The sequence below is a fragment of the Lagopus leucura genome, unplaced genomic scaffold, assembly GCF_019238085.1.
Source record: "Lagopus leucura isolate 7727_CA_CO unplaced genomic scaffold, USGS_WTPT01 Super-Scaffold_100002, whole genome shotgun sequence".
Taxonomy (NCBI): domain Eukaryota; kingdom Metazoa; phylum Chordata; class Aves; order Galliformes; family Phasianidae; genus Lagopus; species Lagopus leucura.
In genome coordinates, this window is record NW_024962263.1 from 66034717 (window position 1) to 66053782 (window position 19066).

At 35.1% G+C, this 19066-nt stretch overlaps 1 protein-coding gene across 1 annotated transcript in view; it reads right to left on the reverse strand.

The window, feature by feature from the left end:
- MMP16 (matrix metallopeptidase 16) overlaps nt 1-19066 on the reverse strand; it is a 172977-nt gene that overhangs the window by 8706 nt on the left and 145205 nt on the right. The window contains exon 7 of the mRNA XM_042870279.1: nt 6294-6432. Coding sequence (XP_042726213.1) covers nt 6294-6432 — 139 coding nt within the window. The remainder of the gene's footprint in view (nt 1-6293; nt 6433-19066) is intronic.

Consider the following 19066-nt stretch of genomic DNA (forward strand, 5'->3'; position numbering starts at 1 on the left):
CATTTTTAACTGGAATTAAAGCCTGTGCTAACAAGACGTTTATCTTAACTGAGATTCCCTAAAAAATTCACTTAAAAGTGATGATGATGATGGTGATCTTCAGTATTTCACTGTCCTTACTCCTATGAGGTTTAACTTTCTCCCAGTTCAGATAACTGGACACAGAAGGCTTTAGATGCTAATGGCAGTTGCAAATGCGACAATAAGAGAAGTCACGTGTCTTGGATCTTACTAGTTGGTACTTACAGCATGAACAACAGATGGCATCCAGTGAATGATACTGAGCCAGCTCATTTCTGTTTCAGAAGATCATTCAAAATGACAGCTGTTGCACAGCACTGGGAGGCATATGCTGTGATGTATGTAATGCCATTACCTTTCCCCGTGTTTCATAAGTAAAGCCAATTGTTAGGAACTGATCATTATCAGCCATACCCAACAAGTCAAATTCAGCTGTTAACAAGATCAGATCATAGTAAAATAAACATCAGTCGAGTACACACCATTATAAGAGACAGCACTACTGAGTGAGGTATTTCTTTCATTCAGGTATAACAAAGTAGTATAAAGCAAATAAAGAAAGTACAGATGTGAGTACACAAGACTCAAGTGAGAAATTAAATCCTTCACAATTTGTTATTAGGAAGCAAATGCTTTTTGGATAAGAAGAAAAAAGTATAAATCTAAATATATAAAATACTGTATAAAAACTGAGACAGTAGGGCACTGAGAGCTTTAATATTAGTGGGCAAGGCTTGTATTGATTCAAACTATAGGAAATTGTATTTAACATTTACATAGGAAGATATGTTTAGTCTGCTACAACTGTGTTGATTGTTAATGGGAAGGTTTGTGTATAAGAAATCGAAATGTTCCATCTGGCTGCCAGTTTTTACTTTCTTTTTGTTTGTGTAGAGGGTTTTCTTTTTATTTTTATTTTTATTTTTTTTGTCTTTTTTCTCTTCTTAGCTTCTGTCCCTCTGCTGGTGGAAAGGTGGCTCTTGATCAGATAAAAATTACAGAAAAGTTTCAATAAGAATGAGAAGCATTCAAACTCTGAACCACATATTATAATGAGCTGAAATGAACTGCAAATGGTGCTTGACTATAATGAATATTAGCTTCTTTTATTTCTAAATTATATTTACGCATTTTAAAATGTACTAAAAATAAATATTTAAATTAGCATGCTTTCATTTAGGTCGCATGTCACTTTCCACAAGTGAATAGTCAATGCACTTCATTAACTGTGATTATAATGGAAATAAAGAATATATGACAAAACTAAAATAATCATAGTTTCACCTTTCTTATACATAGCTAATGCCTGGTTAGTGTCCTACACAATATCCTAGGAAGAAATTTGCACTGTATTTATTCAACAAAGCTGTGGGTTTTTTTTTAAGTCTAGTTGGTAGGTTTGTTATCCTCACAGAGCTTAATAAAGCACCACATGTTTCATGAATTCTTGCCAATCTTTAGAATGTTTTATCTCTATGCAGTTATTCCCTAATGTAAGATCTAATTTAACAACAAGCAGAATGGTAAGGTCACAGGCTGAGAATGAAGAATGGGATAAAAAAAGACAAAATGTCTTACTTTTTCAATAATGCTTTGTTAAATATCATAACTATAGGGGAACAATTGAGAAAGATGAACTGTGATTACAGTTATGTGAAGTTTCTCAGCATCTATCTTTGACATTCTCAAAAAATAATAGAAATAAAGGCTATCTGCATTGCAATGCATCTCTTAAAATATCAAATTTTAACTCCAAGTAGTCTTTGGACTATTTAGCTACCTGCTGCCAACTACAAATAATTGTGCAGATTTTAGAAACTGTATTTATTCATTTTTAGAATTCAAACGCTAAATGCTTGTGCTCCAGGGTTATCAGCATCAAGTCTGTTGTTCTTGGTATATGCAATTATGATATATGTGTACACAAGGATACAGTGCACAACCACTACAGGTGCTACGATGAGCCAAATTCTCAAAGATTTTATGGCTTCTATTTGTCTGAAACCAGGCATAATTTGAATATCTAATTCTGGAAAGCTTTTATCCAGTCACCCTTGCTTTTAACTTTGGTCTTTCAGGATCAAGAGTCTTCTTACTAATGTCCTCAAACTACTACTCATTTCCTTTTTTCTTATTCTCTTTTTCCAAATTCTTTCTGTTACCACTCTGCTTCATGATCTGACAATATAGTAAGTAAACATAAAATTGCCAAGCAGTGAGATAAGTGCAGTTGAAAGTTATGATGGTAGCATTGGTACAATGAGTTTTACAGCAGCATTTCTATTGCTCCGTTTGGTTTACCATAACATTCAACAGTGCAGATGGCTTGACAATTTCATTCTAAGCACCACATAAATTCCCACAGGTACACCAAATAAATTTTACTATTCACATTTCCTCTATTAAAAAAGGAAAAAAAAAGAGTATCATTCTGGTGCTATCTTCTTATTAGCTTTCAGCATGAACACTAGCAATGAATAGTAACAAGAATGTAAACAGATGCTTTTTATAAGCAGCCATCCACCAGATTGCTGTACACTTTATGAGTATTATGAGTCATAAGGAGGCAGGCCAAGTATCTTAAGCCTCCAAAAATGAGCGAGTATCACTTTATAGCTTTGCACTACAAGCATCCTACTGAAATTTTACAATATTTTCCCTTGTATAAACAAAAATTAATTAAAAAAAAAAAAAAAAAAAAAGAATATGGAATTAGTTTAAATAGTAATGTGTGAAAAAGTATTCAAAACCAGGAAAAGAAGACATTTGATCCAATAGTCTTGAACTTGATGCAACTATATTTTCTATAGACATCTAACACATTATGCATGGTCTCAGAGGCTCCTCAAATATTCTCAGAAGAGTAATACTAACCAGATTTAAGCATACTTAGAAGAAAGAAAAAAAAGAAAGGAAAGGAAAGGAAAGGAAAGGAAAGGAAAGGAAAGGAAAGGAAAGGAAAGGAAAGGAAAGGAAAGGAAAGGAAAGGAAAGGAAAGGAAAGGAAAGGAAAGGAAAGGAAAGGAAAAGAGTAAAGAAGATTTGAACCTGTTTTATCATTTAAATCAACTATTTCAAACTTGATTTCTGTCATAAAAGGCAAGTATTTAAACAAATCAAATTAGAATAGAATAGCTGAGTTGAGTTGAGTCGAGTTGAGTTGAGTTGAGTTGGAAGAGGCCATCAAAAATTATCTAGTCCAACTGCCTGACTACTTCAGGGCTAAAAAAAGATGAAGAATATTAATGAGGATTGAGGATATTGTCTTCTTCTCTGGCTTGACTTTGGAAGTTTGAGCCTTCAGCTTAGTCTGAAGCATGATGTAGCAATCAGAGCTGATGGTTTATCCGGGTTCCAGAACTTCCAGAAGGATCACTACTTTCCTATTCCAAAAGAGAATGCACATCATTTTATCTGCTGAAAGCAGTGTATTCTTTGATGGGGAATTCACAGATTGTCACACCATGGGCTGCCATTTTGACTCTGGCTTATAGAGGTGACGCCACAACTTGTCATCACTGATGATGTGATCCAGACAGCTGTTTCCTTCAGCCTGATATTGGTTCAATAGATACTGAAAAACTTGCAAATGGTCTTTTTGTTCCTCTGTGAGCATTTGTGGGACCCACCTTGTACAAACTTTGTGGTATTCCAGGTTTCCACCACTCTTTCCAACTCACTGAAACAGATATTCAGCTCCATGTACAGTTCACTGGTTATTATCTGTCAGTCTGCATGGATGGAACTGATTGAAAAGCTCTTCATTTCATGGTGTTGCAGCTGTGCATGGCCACCTGAAACATGGCTTGTCTTTCACGTCACTGTAACTACTGCTGAAATGTACCACCAACCACCTCACTGTGCTACATCCTCTGTTTGATCTCCATAAACATTCAGCAAGTCGCTGAATGTCAATGAGTGTCATTTTTTCCCAATGGAAGAATTCAATTCCACAACTTTTCTTCATATGCACTTCCATCCCAGATGCCATTTTGTGAGACTGCCCCTCTTCTTGCTACATGGCAACAAAATGTAACAAAATATTGGTGGGAGGGTTTGACCTCTACTGCAATGTGACCAACATCTGCCTCCGATTTTGTTGGCCAACATAATAAAATAGGAGGCATTACTTTCAGAGCAGCCCTTGTACATAGACTTTTGCAGGCACGTTTCACAAATCAGTTGAGATCTTTCTTTAACAGGAATTGTCAAGAATATGCATATAAAAGACTCAGTTGAACCTATTAACTCTGTGGTATTAGGAAAATACAAATTCCACTGATAGACAAATATAATCAGGTAGATGTTGGAAATCAATAAGATTTAGTGACAGAGAAGCAAAAATCCAGAAAAAAAATTCCTACAAGGAAATGTAAGCACTTTTGACTTTTGCGAACAAAGAACAAAGAACATGTACAAACATCACTGCACAAACAAAGGAACTCTGAGCAAAAGCAAGTTAAAATCCAGCTATATGATATCAAAGCACAAAACTGGCTAATCTGAACACAAAGAACATAAGCTGAGAATAAGCAAGAGAAAAAAGAACATAATTTTACAACTTGTAAGAAATGTTGTTTCTGCTTCCTTTAGTTAATCTTGATTATTTAATTTCCCATGTTAAAAAAAATTCCTCTTAGCCTATCCTGTTGTCTTGTAAACTTACGATATTACATTTAATACAATCAGTCTATTCCTCTAAGGCCTAAAATGAGTCAGCCAACACTGGGTGAAGATTTAAATAATGACAGAACAAATTTTGATCTCTGGGCAAGAAATGAAAGGAAAGCAGGTCTGACACTGAGCTGGATAATTTCTGTCTGAAGTTCAGGCAGTGGATCCCAGAATTACTGAGGAAGAGTTCTGGCACGCACAGGATGGTTCTTTGCTCTATGTAACACGATAAGCCAAGAAATACCTACAGAATAATCTCTCTATCCTTACATGACCCACAGACACAAAAATCAGGCAGTGGGATAGGAATTTTGAGGTACTTTCATAATGATTCCTGAACTTCCTAATTTCTCCAATTTTATGATATTGAATTTATTTTATGGTAACACAAGTTAAAGCATACATTGTTTTGATGTAATGTAAATAGAAGTGTACCGCATGGATTGTAATTTATCTTACAATTCACAACAAAATGCCTACAAGTTCCTACAATCATAGAATGGCTTTTGTTGAAAGAGACCTTAAGGATCATCAAGAACCAAATCCCTTACCACAGGTAGGGTAACAAACTGCTTGATCAAGTACTAGACCAGATTGTCCAGGGTCCTATCCAACCTGGCATTGAAGACCTCCAGCTCCCCATTAACAGAACATACGATTAATCTCTATTGCACTGTTATGTGCTATTTCTTCATATTATTAAGTATTTTTCATTTAGTGTTCAAAAGGTGATAACCTTTTCATAGTGAATGAAATATTTTTTATATTTCCTGTTAATTATTCTGCTTGTAAAAAACGATTCACCTCTGACATTACAATTTAGAAACAAACATGTTTTCTACCTTTTCATAGTGGGTTAAATGAATCACACACAACACAAATTGCAGTTTCTTATTTCTTCTCTTAAAGTATTACCTCATCAAACATATTTCATATGGTTTTCACTCTTCTATTGCTAAATGAGTATTCATTTAACATGCAGGACAATTTCTCACAAAATCGGAATTAGAATAATTTTAATGATCCACTGATGTCTAGATTGAAACTTTTATAAAAATACCAAAGATACATCTACGGAAAAGTTTTTAGCAATTCATTTCCTACCTGAAACTCTTAGCATCATAGTACTCATATTAAATAAATACAGCACAGCACACAGTAAGATATATGTAGATGAGGTAACATTTAAAAATGCAAAGATCATTTGTAATAAGAAAGAAGAACAAAGAGAAGTATATGAAAATAAATTGAATGTATGCATTCTTGCATCTGATCCACATTTTCCAAAGAAAGATTGCATAGGATACAAATTCATATGATTCATAGGATCCAAAATTATCCAAAAAAGGATCACTGCATTGTAATATGTTGAATTTATACTTCCAAATTTCTATGGCATATATCAGAGTAAAAAATCTGATACTTTGAAGGGTAATCATAAATTAAAGCTGAGTTGATGGAATGAAAAAACATAACTCATGTACTCTTCAGTTAGCTATGGATTTACAACATAATTTACAAACCATTAGTAAAAATAGGTAAATATATTAAAAAAAAATCATCAGTCATAACTATTACACAAATTCTGACTTTTCTTACCTTTAAAGAAGACAAAATTGCCCTCACTGTTTTCATAAACTGCATCAATGCTGGGAGGCAGCCCTCTCCAGAAGTAGGTAATCTGCATGGGGTATCCATCCATCACCCTGTTGTTTCTGACGCGCCAAAACCACTGATCCTGGAAACCAAATACACATCTCTTACTATGTTTTGAGGCACTGATACATGAGTTGATGTCATGGTTTTATGATTTTTGGTCATCAGTATTCCACACCATAACATCATGTAATGCACTGGGGGTGGGGTTTGATATCTGCCGAATGTTCGTCCGTCAGAGAAGAACTACATTTCCCCAGGAGACTTTGCGGTCAGCAAGGGGATATAACTCCAAGCAAGGTCACCTGATCTTTCTTCTTCGCCTGCTCTTCACTGTCTGCGCTTCGCTATCTGCGCTTCGCCGTCTGCGCTTCGCCATCTGCACTTCGCCGTCTGTACTTCAGTCACTCAACTGGACTGCACTTCTCACCCCAGCATTGTGGTGAGGTCTATACAATTCAAACAGACTCTCTCTCTCTCTCTCTCTCTCATTGTATTTTACTAATACTATATTTAGTAAAATCATTTGTTCCACCTCAGATCAGTGCTGTTGTTTTCAAGTATTTTGGGGTCCCCTGCTTCCCCTTTCCCAGAGGTGCGGATCCGCAGATCCCTCCGCCCTGCTGGTCACGGAACTGGGCCGGACCAGCCCATAAACCGTTGACAGTTGATATCCTGGAAATAATGAACAACCTATCCTAGCATTTTTAGTGCAGATTCTTTTGGTGTTCACATAATTGTATTTGTGCATTCATGGTACTTCCTCTCATTCCAAACGTGTCAAAACTGCTTGTTCCCTGAGGTTAGAATAAGCTGCCAACTTGAACTGTGTGTGTGGAGCAGATAATCTTCAGCAGAATGCACGGTGTACTGTATAAGATGATGTAATCTTTTCAAAATCATTCCAGGAAGAGGCTCAATATTAGAAGACTACAAGTGCTTTTGAACTGAGGTGTATGTATATGTATGAGCAATTAATTCTGCAAGCCATTTCTCTGCAGTTGCTGTTAACAGTGCAATGTCCATAAATATAACTAGAATGTTAGTACAACAGCCCCAACTTTACTGTAGTGAAGATTTGCAGTCTTTGCTGCAAAAAGTTTAATAGTCACGAAAGGGGTAGCAAATACAAAATTGTCAAAAAATAACCGAAGTCCTTTCTTTTTAGTATCAGTTACTACCATGGCTTACTAGGCCTGCATCTTCTGTCTTGAGGCATCAGCAAATTGACAAACAAGGAAACAAAAGCAGAAAACATGCAATAACAGCTCTCTGATACATTCTCCCAGTCACCTACCACGTGTGGTTGAGAAGACCCCTAAACCAAAGGTGATAATTTAGGAATTAATGGCACTTTTCTTTTACAGATTCCTTTCTAAACATATGCAGACTCATGGCATACAGAGGCATCTGCAGAAATGTTTATGACAACATAATAGCCGCCAGTGTGAAAAGTTGTAAGCAACTAACAAAAGTCGCGGCTGCTCGCTGGTGTTCAGCCTTCATTTACCTTCTTTCATTTTCTGTATCACCAACAACAGCAGCCCTTTGCAAGATCTAATCCAGGATATTTGTTCTTCTACTTGTTTTCAGGAGGTTTTTCTATAATTAGATATGTCTGGCAAATATTATGAAGAAAGAATCTATTGCTTGAACTATGATCTTCATACACCACTACTCTTAATGTCTAAATACTCCATTCTGAAACACAATTTGAACATAGAAAACCAAGTTCTGGCTTCAAATGTGCATTAGTATAAATTCCTTGACTTCAATAGATTAAATGGAGCAGCACCAGCATTACTAAAGAATCTGTCCCACTGACCTTCCTAAATTGTTTTAGTATTTTTCCCATCCTTAAATTGTACTAACACAGCTTTACAGTCTTCCAAGAACAGACTGGTGAAAGATTTTCACAGAAATAAAACTTTGGAAGGGTATAATTTTAGTATTTTTATATTCTTACATAAATAGATAGAAACAATCACATTATTTGCCAAGAGATGTATTTTCAGAGATAGGCAGATGGATAAGATGGATAAGTATCTGGCAATGTCTGAAAACTGGACGGGAATTTTGGACCATTTAAAAGAATGGGAAAGGTAGATGCTGGTGAACACTGACAGGGCAATTTGTTTATGTAAATTGAATTTTCCTGGCTGAATTTTATATGAACTTAACAGACCTAACAATTTTAGATTGCCAGAGTTCAAACTCTGGAACTCAGTTTGAGAAATTGTGGCAGTGAAACACGCCAAGGATCTTTCAGAGGTATCAAATAGAAAGGCTCTGTTTATAGAAAGAGTGAATCATTTCAGCACATATGACAAAATTTACTAAATTTCTCCTTAAGAAATTTCTATTTACTAGCATTTTTATCATCTGCATTTTGATAAACAGATACAAGTACTGGAAAATGCATTTACAATGAAATTTGGCTATTACTGAAATTGGAAAGAGGCACAGTCATAAAAAAAGCTTATTCACTCCAAGAATTCACTCATTCACACTCAAAGTAAATAGTCTGAAAAATGTTTCTCTGACAAAACACAACTCAGCATACTTGCCTATACTAAATAAACACATTTTTGTCTCTTTTGAGAAATACTGTGCATTGAAAAGCTGATTCTTTCCACTATATTGGTTTAATATACTTCTAATTACTCTATTTCCCCAAAACACATAAACTCCTGCAGACAGGTTGAACTTATGACTTGTCACATGCATTGCAAACCTAAGACTAAAAACCACACAGCTTTTAGTGCCTTTCCTTGCTGGCTAGCAAATGTTTTTTTGTAAGCATCTGCAGCCATTAACAAAATACCTGGATCATCCCGGTGCAGCTGGGATATTGTACAATAATAGATCATTAAATATTATAATTACAAGTATACTAAGTCAATTAAACTTGGACAATTATTCCCAGTTCAAAAAACAGGAACTGTAACAAACAAACTAAAAATCAAAACTGAATTCAAAAGAGAACAATATATTTAAGAATCAGAAAATGGGCATTGAGTAAGGACAGACTGTGAGCTACTTCAGAAATACTATTATGGACAAAGGAAAAAAAAAAACCTGAAAATCTTTTTTGTGATAGCTTTCACACCTACTTGGAAACTAAAATTATTTTGCCTTTAAGAAGAAATTAGGTCTCGTGCTAGTTTTAAAGAGAATATGAAAACATGCTGTGGGTACAGAAGGAAAGAAAAGTTGTGATGTTAAAGTATATATATAGTGCTGTTAAGGGTATTCCACCATCAAAACATGGAATGAGATGCAAAAATGAAAAACAGAGCATCTACAGCCGCTAGAGTTTTCCTGTGGCTATTCCTCAGAGATCACTGCTAGGCCAATTTAATTTTCTACAGAAAGGCAAATAGATGTAATACTTCTGCCCTAAATCAATGTTAATTAAATGCTGAATTCCAATTAATACAGTAGGTTAATAGTATTGACAAAATACATGAAGGTTTCAGCCTGGGTCATGCCTTTTCCCATAAGCCACCTTTCATCACATGCAAAAGCAAGCCTTTGTCAATAGAAGATCAAACATTCCCAGAAGCTATGCAAAGCTGGAGAGGTAAACTGAAAAAATCAGACAAATGTGCATCGTAAGCTTTTCCCATCTGAGCACTGTGAAAACAGCACATGGTAAATAATGACTATGATCTTTAGTGATTTCAAATTGTTCTCTTACAGAGAAAGAAGGGTTGTGTATAAAGAAATATCACAGAATAAAACCTCCAGAGACTATATTCCTAAAGAACATGATACAGGGGATAATGAAGGTCCACTACTATACACCTTTATAAGAATATTTCAAAGTTCCATGAATTTTGGTGAATATTATTTATATTTATTGTATCAAAGTAGTTATAAATCAGGAATATCTTGATAATATATAATACCTTGATATAATTTCAAAAGCCACTTTTCCACACCTACTTCATCAGTTCATCTGAATTTTACCAGGAGATTCCAATGATTGCAGGATAACAGGGTTTGCTACTGGGCCTGCAACACATGGATTTAAGGTCTTTGTTCTTACTTATTTTGGGGAATTTCACTATTTCTATCATAGCATCCATTCTCAACATTCCAAATTTGAAATTTATAGCATTTAACTTAGAGAAATGTACATAATAGTAAAAAAGAATAAAATGCTTTTGAGAATTTCTTTAAAACTGTTTTAATGGAGCAGAAGAAAGAGTTACAGTCTAAAAAATTTAAAAGTAGAAAAATATATTAGTTTTGAGAATGAGTGCTGACATTATTGTTATTACTATTTTAATACATGCAGGATGTGCAAGGAAATGTATAGATTAGCCGTACTTCAGTTCCTACTTAATTACACAGAAGAAAACAATTGGTTCTAATGACACTGGAATCAGACATTAAATGGATGCTACCAATTTAGCCAATTTGCTAATGCTAATAATGCTACCAATTTTAGGAAACAACTAAATGGGTTATTTTATATACAGACTGAATACTTTAGCTCATCTTATTATTAAGCTGATTCACTTTAAGAACAAACTAGACTCCTTTAAAACTACTGTTATCTGCCATAACTACTGTTATGGACTGTTATCTAGTTTCTAACAGATGAACGCATAATGAGTTTGAAATTTGAACTAGTAAAACCAATTCATCTCTCTTAATGAATATGTGACAACAGCATGACCATATAACGGGGTGAAAATGTACTTTAAAAAACCGCTGTGAGAACCCAGAAACCTTTTAACTTTGCCCAGAAAAACCTTAGCACCTCCTGTGGTGAGATCCTGGAGTGGACATAAGACCAACTCAAGAGACACAAAATCAGCATCAAATACATTTCACATTCTGATGCTTCCCTACATTTGCAAGTAAGGAATATAATTCCTTGGTACAACTTGTTAACTACTGCTAATTCCCATTACTAATCAGCTAATGAGACACCAAAGCACTCCTCCACAGAAATTATAGCCATTGTTTGTAATGAACATACCCCTTTTCTTAACAATATATTTATCTACCCAACACCAGGATCAGAAGAACTGCCTATGACTCAGAGTAGAAGGTACGGGTACAGTCATGAATTTGTTGTTCACGGGAAGTGATGCATTTCACCTGAAATGATGTGTTCAATTTCAGCCAAACCACTGACATGAAATCTTTGCTGGTCTAAATGCATTTTCAAGCATGAAATGCATGGAATGATTTTACCTAGAAAATCTTTGCCAGGAAGTAGCATGCATATTTTTCTAGTATTTCTTCTCTTATGTAAATGATGATGTAAATTAATGGCAAACAATTTATTCAGGCTGTCTTAGTTTCACTAGGATTGAATTGTTTTCTTAAGAGTGTGTAGTACAACTCTATGTTTTTGGTTCTTTGGGAAAAACAATGTTGATAACACACCGATGTTAATAGTTGCTTATAAGCTGTATTGTACAGAGCCAATGCCATTCTCAGTGAGATGCCCAAGGTGCTGGGAGGGATGAGAATGAGGACAGCTGACTTAAACTGGCCAAAGGGATGTTCCATGGCAGTTGACATCTAGTGGGAGGAGTTTTAAATGGGATAAGAGTTCATCTCACTCTCTTCTGATGCCTGGGGATTACCTGGGAAAGAGTCTAGGGGGTAGTGAGCAATCACTTGTGCATCACTTGTAATATACTTAAACATGTATATATACATTTATCATTGCTATTATCCTTTTCCTTTTCTCTATCTTAGTAAATAGCTTTATCTCAACCCTGAGTTTTAATTTTTTCTTTTGCTTGATTCTTTTTCTCATCCCTCTGGAAAGGGTAGGGTAAGCAAATGACTTTCTGGTATCAGGTTAAACCAAAACACAGGGTCAAAAATGGGCTCTGTTTATGTTGAAATCTGCTCTCTTGGCTTCATCTTCTGAGGAACCTTTAGATCGAATAGCCTCTTTTCTCATTTGACACATATGCAAAACCATTTCTCATAACTCATGCTGAAGTCTCTTGCTGTACTTTTAAAAAGAGGATCAATAATCCAATGGTTAGAGTTCAAAGATTAGAGACTAAAATATACTAATTCTCTTTCCAAAGGAGTCAAAAGACTATGTCACTCAGTAGATAGTCTGAAAGACCGTTAGTCAAAAAAGAAAGGTTTTTTTCCCTTCAATTTTTAATATGCCGAATATATCTCCTTCACGGATGCTAAATGAAATTGCAAACTGCACTCGTGTTCATCCAACGTCTACTACTGGTTTATTTACTGCTACTGCACCAGAAAGTTAGGATGTAATAAAAGAAACTACAATTAAAGATGAAGCAAAAATATAAAAAATATATTAAAATAGGGTCAATTAGCCAAAATGTTGGCAAATCTTCTGATACCCTTCCTAACTTTATGTTTTAATTTCGATAAAATACCACATCCCAGTTTTCCCATTCCTAGTGCTGCATGATGCTAGATCCAAGACATGTATTTTGTTCCCTATTTTACAAATTATTTTGTTAGGTGCTGGCATTAAGAGATACAAGGATCCTATGTGAGAAGAGACCAAGCTACACCATTCTATTCACAGCCTGTTCCAGTTAGTTCCAGTCAGCTGCAATAGCACCAGTGAAGGGCACAGCTGAGCTTGACAGTCAAGGTGGTGGCCTCTCAGAAAACATGTTTAAGAAAGGGTAAAAACTCCATGTCAGCCAAGGACTGAGGAAAAAAAAACACAACAGCCTTATGAAAAGTAAAGAGTTGAAGACAAACCAAAAGCCAGACCAGACCAGAGCAAATCAAAACAAAACAAAACCACAAAACAAAGCTAAAGGAAAAATTTAGGTCAAAAGGTCAAAAAGTAAAAACTAAGGAAACTGACATTCTGTTGTGACTATTTAAATGTATAAAAAAAATCAAGGACACATCTGTTGTGCAGCCAAGTCATCCCTTGATGTATCTGGTCAGTTTCACCCATGCTATGTGATTAAAGACATTTTCTAATTTGCTTTTTTTTTTTCTTTTGATTTTTCCTTAGAATAATAAGAAATAGTTATTTCTACAGGTGGGCCTCTGTATTAATCTCTCAGAAGGATCAGGTGGAAGATTAGGTGGAAGAATCATTTGTTCATCTACTATTCACACCCTTCACATCCTTTGTGACAATGTTTCATGGGATTTACATTTCATTAAATATAATAGTGGTAGGACAAGAAGTTCATCTGTTCTAGAGTGAATTGGACACAATTGAAGTATTCTTTATGTCAGTGTTTTACATTAGAAAAGGTGTAATTCTATTTTCTACAGTATGACAGCTCTGAAATGCTCAATATGAATCCAAGTACTCTGTGCATTTCCCTCAATATTCCAAAATATGCATACATATATTAAAAAAAAAAAAAAAAGAAAATAAACCTTTAAAACACTAGATCTTGTGCTTTAAAAGTGCCCAAAGAGGCATTAAATTGTTTGTTTGTTTTTTGTTTGTTTATTTATATAACAGTTTTGGTGTAATTTATGCAGAAATTATGGAGAAATAACTTTTTCAAATGAATATAGTGAACATAGCTTATTTTCAGAGACATCCATAACCTTGGTTATAAATCTTTCAAAATAAATGCCTTCATGAGAGCCTTGACCCTTCCCTGTCTGTGCTCAGGTGAGTGCATTATCTAACTGCAGTAACTAACTAACACAATTTTTAAGTTATATTCTCTAACTTAATGACTGCTGTTGCTGTTGGCAGTGCAGATGAAAGCAGCAGTTTTATTATTAGTTTTAATATTTTTAATATCTTCTCTACATTCACACTAACAAATTTACACTATTACATATCAACAATTTCACTCAAAATGAGGCATCTCTTAAAACTGCTGTTAGTATTTGGTATTCACTTAAGAACACTTTGATCACATTCACAGAACTGCATAATAGCAGTGGTTGGAAGGAACATCTGGAGATTGTCAAGTCCAATTTCTCTTCTAGTGCAGATTGCCTATAGTAGGTTGCACAGGAAATCCAGGTTTTGAATATCTCCAGAGAAAATGACTGTACAATCTCTCTGGACAGCTTGTCCCAGAGCTCTATCAACCTTACAGTAATGCATTTCTTTCTCACATTCACATAGAACATTGCCTCTTGTTCTATCACTAGGCCCCACCAAAAATAGCCTAGCCCTGTCCCCTTGACATCCACCCTTTAGATATTTATAAGCATTGATAAGATCACTTCTAAGTCTTCTCCAGGATGACCCAGGGCTCAGTCATTCCTCATAGGGAAGATGCCTGTGGCTCTTAATCATCTCTTGTTCTGATTTCAGCTGGGACAGAGTTGATTTTCTTCATATCTAGTATGATGCTATGTTTTGGCTTTGAAAGAAAAACCCCAGCTCTCCGTTGGACTCTCTCAAGAAGTTTCCTGCCTTTATTGAACTGAAGAGCCCAGAACTGGACACAGTACTTCAGGTATGACCTTACCAGGGCAGAGTAGATGGGAAGGATAAATTCTCTTGACCTGCTGGCCATGCTCTTTCTAATGCACACCAGGATACTATTGGTCTTCTTAGCAAGAAGTACACACTATTGGGTTTATGGTCATTGCTAGCTAAAATATTTGCTTAATATTAAATTTTGAAATGTGTCCTCATTTTGTTTCTGATCTACCCTCATTAGTAAATAGTGATTTCAATATATCCATTATTTTAATTCTTTCTGCCTTATTCAAATTTATATTTTATATTTTCTTCATTATCAATTTTTTCAGCTTTTTATAAAATGTTTTGATGCAAATCCACTTGTCCTATTTTTCCTATGTAGACAGTAGCAATGATATTTATGCATTTCTTTGTATTTATTAACCTTCCCAGACACCCTGAAACAATCTAAAAAAAATCTGTGAATATATACAGAATTCTTTAAGTTCTAGGAAAAACTATTACATAGAATACTTTTAAATTATGTCACTGAGTCTTTGATTATCACCAGCAGATGGATGACACTAAACATGAAATTCAGCATTCTCAGATATGTAACAACACAATGGTTTGATCTGTGCTTGTTGTGAGAGAACACCACAAACAATATCATTGTCATATACTCAGAGAGCACTTAACTCTTCCTGGAAAGTCTTCCATACCAGAACTTTTCCAGTTAACCTATTCCAGCTACAAGTCTAAAAGTGCCAGATCTTGCAGTATAGTGCAACTGGAGATGATAGGTTCAATGGCTTTTCTGATGTGTTCTAGAACATAGTAATGGTAACAAATCAATACAAGTCATGTCACTAATCTTGTATTGTTGTCAACTTGATTATTCAGTCAAAGGAAAAAAAAAAAAAAAAAAAAAAAAAAAAAAAAAAAAAAAAAAGATATATTTCCTTTTGGTTTCTTTGTTCCAAACTGGATTCAGCATTTCAGTTCATTTTGATTTTGTCCAAAGTAAAAAAGACTTTGACTCCATGAAATGTTCGTACTGCCATATGATGATGATTCAATATGAACAAACAAACAGCCAGTCATAAAAGAAGCACAATAAAATCCTCTGAAGACATTATATCTAGGCTTGCAGCCAGGAATCCTTGGAAAGCTCCCATTCGCTCTAATGCACTGCAAGTTACAGCACATGTACATGAAGTTCTGAACAAAACTCTTCATCCAACGAACATTAGGCGTTAACAGAGCTGCTATTTCCCAGTAGTGACTGCACTTGGGAGTCTAGAAAAGTCTGTAAATAGTCTTGCACCCAATTCTTTTGGTCGTACCTTTGGACAGTTCTCATATAAGTCAATGAGTCTCAGGAGTTCTTGGAATATTCTGCATTATAGAAAGATAAGGAACTGTACATTTTTAAGTAATAAAAATAAAATTGTCATTAAAAATGCAAAAAATATCCTGGTCTTGGGGGGAAAAAACGTGTTCTGATAAAGTATATGTTATATTTAAACTGCAAATATTTTTACAGTGTTGACTCAAATGTAAATAAGTATCATGTTTACATTAAAACACATGCCTCTCCAAATAATATAATTCAAAAAATTGATAGATTCAATATTCAAAGCATGTCAGTATATATTAGGGGCTAAAGAATGAAAAGGTTTAATTAATTGTTGCATATGAGGTTAGGATGTCTACTCTGTAGCTGTTCTTGTTTCTTTACAAATCATAGTATAAAACTGAGCTGGAAATGGAATTTAATGGAAATTCCAATGTAATTTAATGGAAATGCAATTTAATGGAAATTATGTTTCTGTGAGCCCTGCATTTATATAGGCTGTGTCAACACACTACCATTTTTCTTGGAAATATAGAATATATGCTGAATATCTTGTTCAAATGAGTCACAGATTTTCTAGTTAAAAACGTACTTTTTGGTACTTCTCTTACACTGATATTTTCTCCTCATAGTGCTATGGGAAACTAAATAACCAGCACTTATAATAACAGATTGCTAGATTAAATCCGGCAAATACTTGAGCCTCTCTTCTGTTTTAAATGTCATTGACAGTAATCTTGCAACTTCCTTCATCACTGAAGTCTGATATTGTTCATTGATTTAATCAGTCTGGAGAAGAGGAGGCTCAGGGAAGACCTTATTGCTCTCTATAACTACCTGAAGGGAGTTGTAGTGAGCTGGGGTTTGGCCTCTTCTCTTGTGTAACTGGTGATAGGACTAAAGGGAACGGCTTCAAGCTGCGCCAGGGGAGATTCAGGCTGGATGTTAGGAAATACTACTTCTCTGAAAGAGTGGTCGGGCACTGGAATGGGCTGCCCAGAAAGATGGTGGAGTCATCAACCCTGGAGGTGTTCAGGGAACCCTTGGACGTTGCACTGAGGGACATGGTTAAGTGAGAACTATTGCTGATAGGTGGACTGAAGGATCTTGTAAGTCTTATCCAACCTTCGAGATTCTGTGATTATGTGATTGTATGTATACTCTCCACTTTTATTCAAACTATCAAACTTCACTATTTCATTAAGAAAAAGAGTGCCAGTAGTTGTGGACTACCTCTTCCCTTTAAATAAAGTTGTAATCAGGTTTTGAAAACCTATGAATAGATAGGATATTAGCATCAAAATATTTTCAAGCTTATGTTCCCAACTGCACAATATTCCTTAGCAGTATGCTATACTGTCTTAACAACAATAGCATAGATCTAACAAAAAAAAATATCTGCCAGAGAAGATCAAGCATATTGCCTGTAAGCTCAGGTAGAAAATTTAAGGTTATTTTTCCACATTTCTTTTCAATTTGTTTTTGCTGTTTATCTTGGGCCATAAGAAGAAAATAAGAAATATTTGGTTTTTCTGTCCTTACATTTTTCAGTATAACTTTTATTTCTTTTTCAAAACCATATTTTGCCATAGGAAATTGCTAGCTCCATATTTGCAAGGCAATTTGCAAAGCATAAAAATAATGTAAAATGGTCCAGGACAGACTTATCTTTGCCTGGTCAAAAGAGATCAACCATTCTAATGAAATCAGGATAACTGGATTTTCTCTACCTGTCTGTCTTTATCACTTTATCACATGTAATATGATGCTTCACCATCTGCCTGAGGAGTGAGAGGATTACAGATATTTCTGAGTCATTGGGCTTTCCTCGAATATCAGAAATTCCTTAAGAGAATAAATCTTTATTTTTTCCCTCCAAAATGCAGGGATTGATTCTGTGTGGAAATTAGGCTATGGGCCTAAATAACCAAAAAGTTCACTGAGAATGCAAGAGACAACATAATCTGCTTTGTCAAAGTTTCTAGATGCTGAAAGGGAAAACACTAAAAGAAGTCAAACAGAGAAATGATCTAGCCAAACCCATAAATTACTCACTTCTACCACTCTAACTCAGCTATCTATCACTGCCAATCCAAGGAGATTGGAAAAGTCCAAACAGAACACAGAAGGATTCACTTAGTGAAAAATAATTTTCACCCACATGAGTAAGACTGTGACCAGGACATGTCTGGAGATCATCTAGCATAATTTCCAGGTACAGTACATTGCTAGGCCTCTTCTGTAATATGTTTTTATTGTTCACTTTTATTTATTTTTATTGTTCCACATTTTTTCAACAGCTCGTGAAGACAAGGGAGCACAAAACTATATCCAACTGTTAAACAAGTGTTAACCAAAGCCACCTGTCACAAACTTATTCTTGATAGCATATGAACACAGAAATTAGCACTCCAAATATTTTTATAGATGTATTAAAAGAATATTCATTGCTTTTATGCAGTGATCTTTGTACTCTAGAATACATTTTGATACAAGACACTTGTAAACAAAGTAAGAATGCATTTTATTTTATACCTCAATCTTTCTAAATGTAAATAAGTTCTTTCTAAGCATATTTCTTTGTTCTTGTATTATTCACACTGGCCAAGGAAATCCTCTAACGAAATGCTCTAAAAGCAAAAAAAAATCCCAACCTCAAAGACTTGTTATTTTAATTGAACAACTGGGGAGACAAGACTCTGAGACAGATTGAAACAAACTAGCTAATTGAATACCTGGACTGAAATAACAAGTTGTTTGTAAATCATGAAATAGCTTTCGAAAGTAAGAAGTAACATCAAAACTGTCTGCAGGTCAAGGGACATGATTCTCCCCCTCTGCTCTGCTTTCATGAGATCCCATCTGAAGTACTGCATTCAGCTCCAGGGCCCTCAGCATAAGGACACAGTCCTGCTGGAGTGAATGTAGAGGAGGGACACAAAGATGATGAGAGGGCTGGGGCATCACCTATGAAGAAAAGCTGGAGAA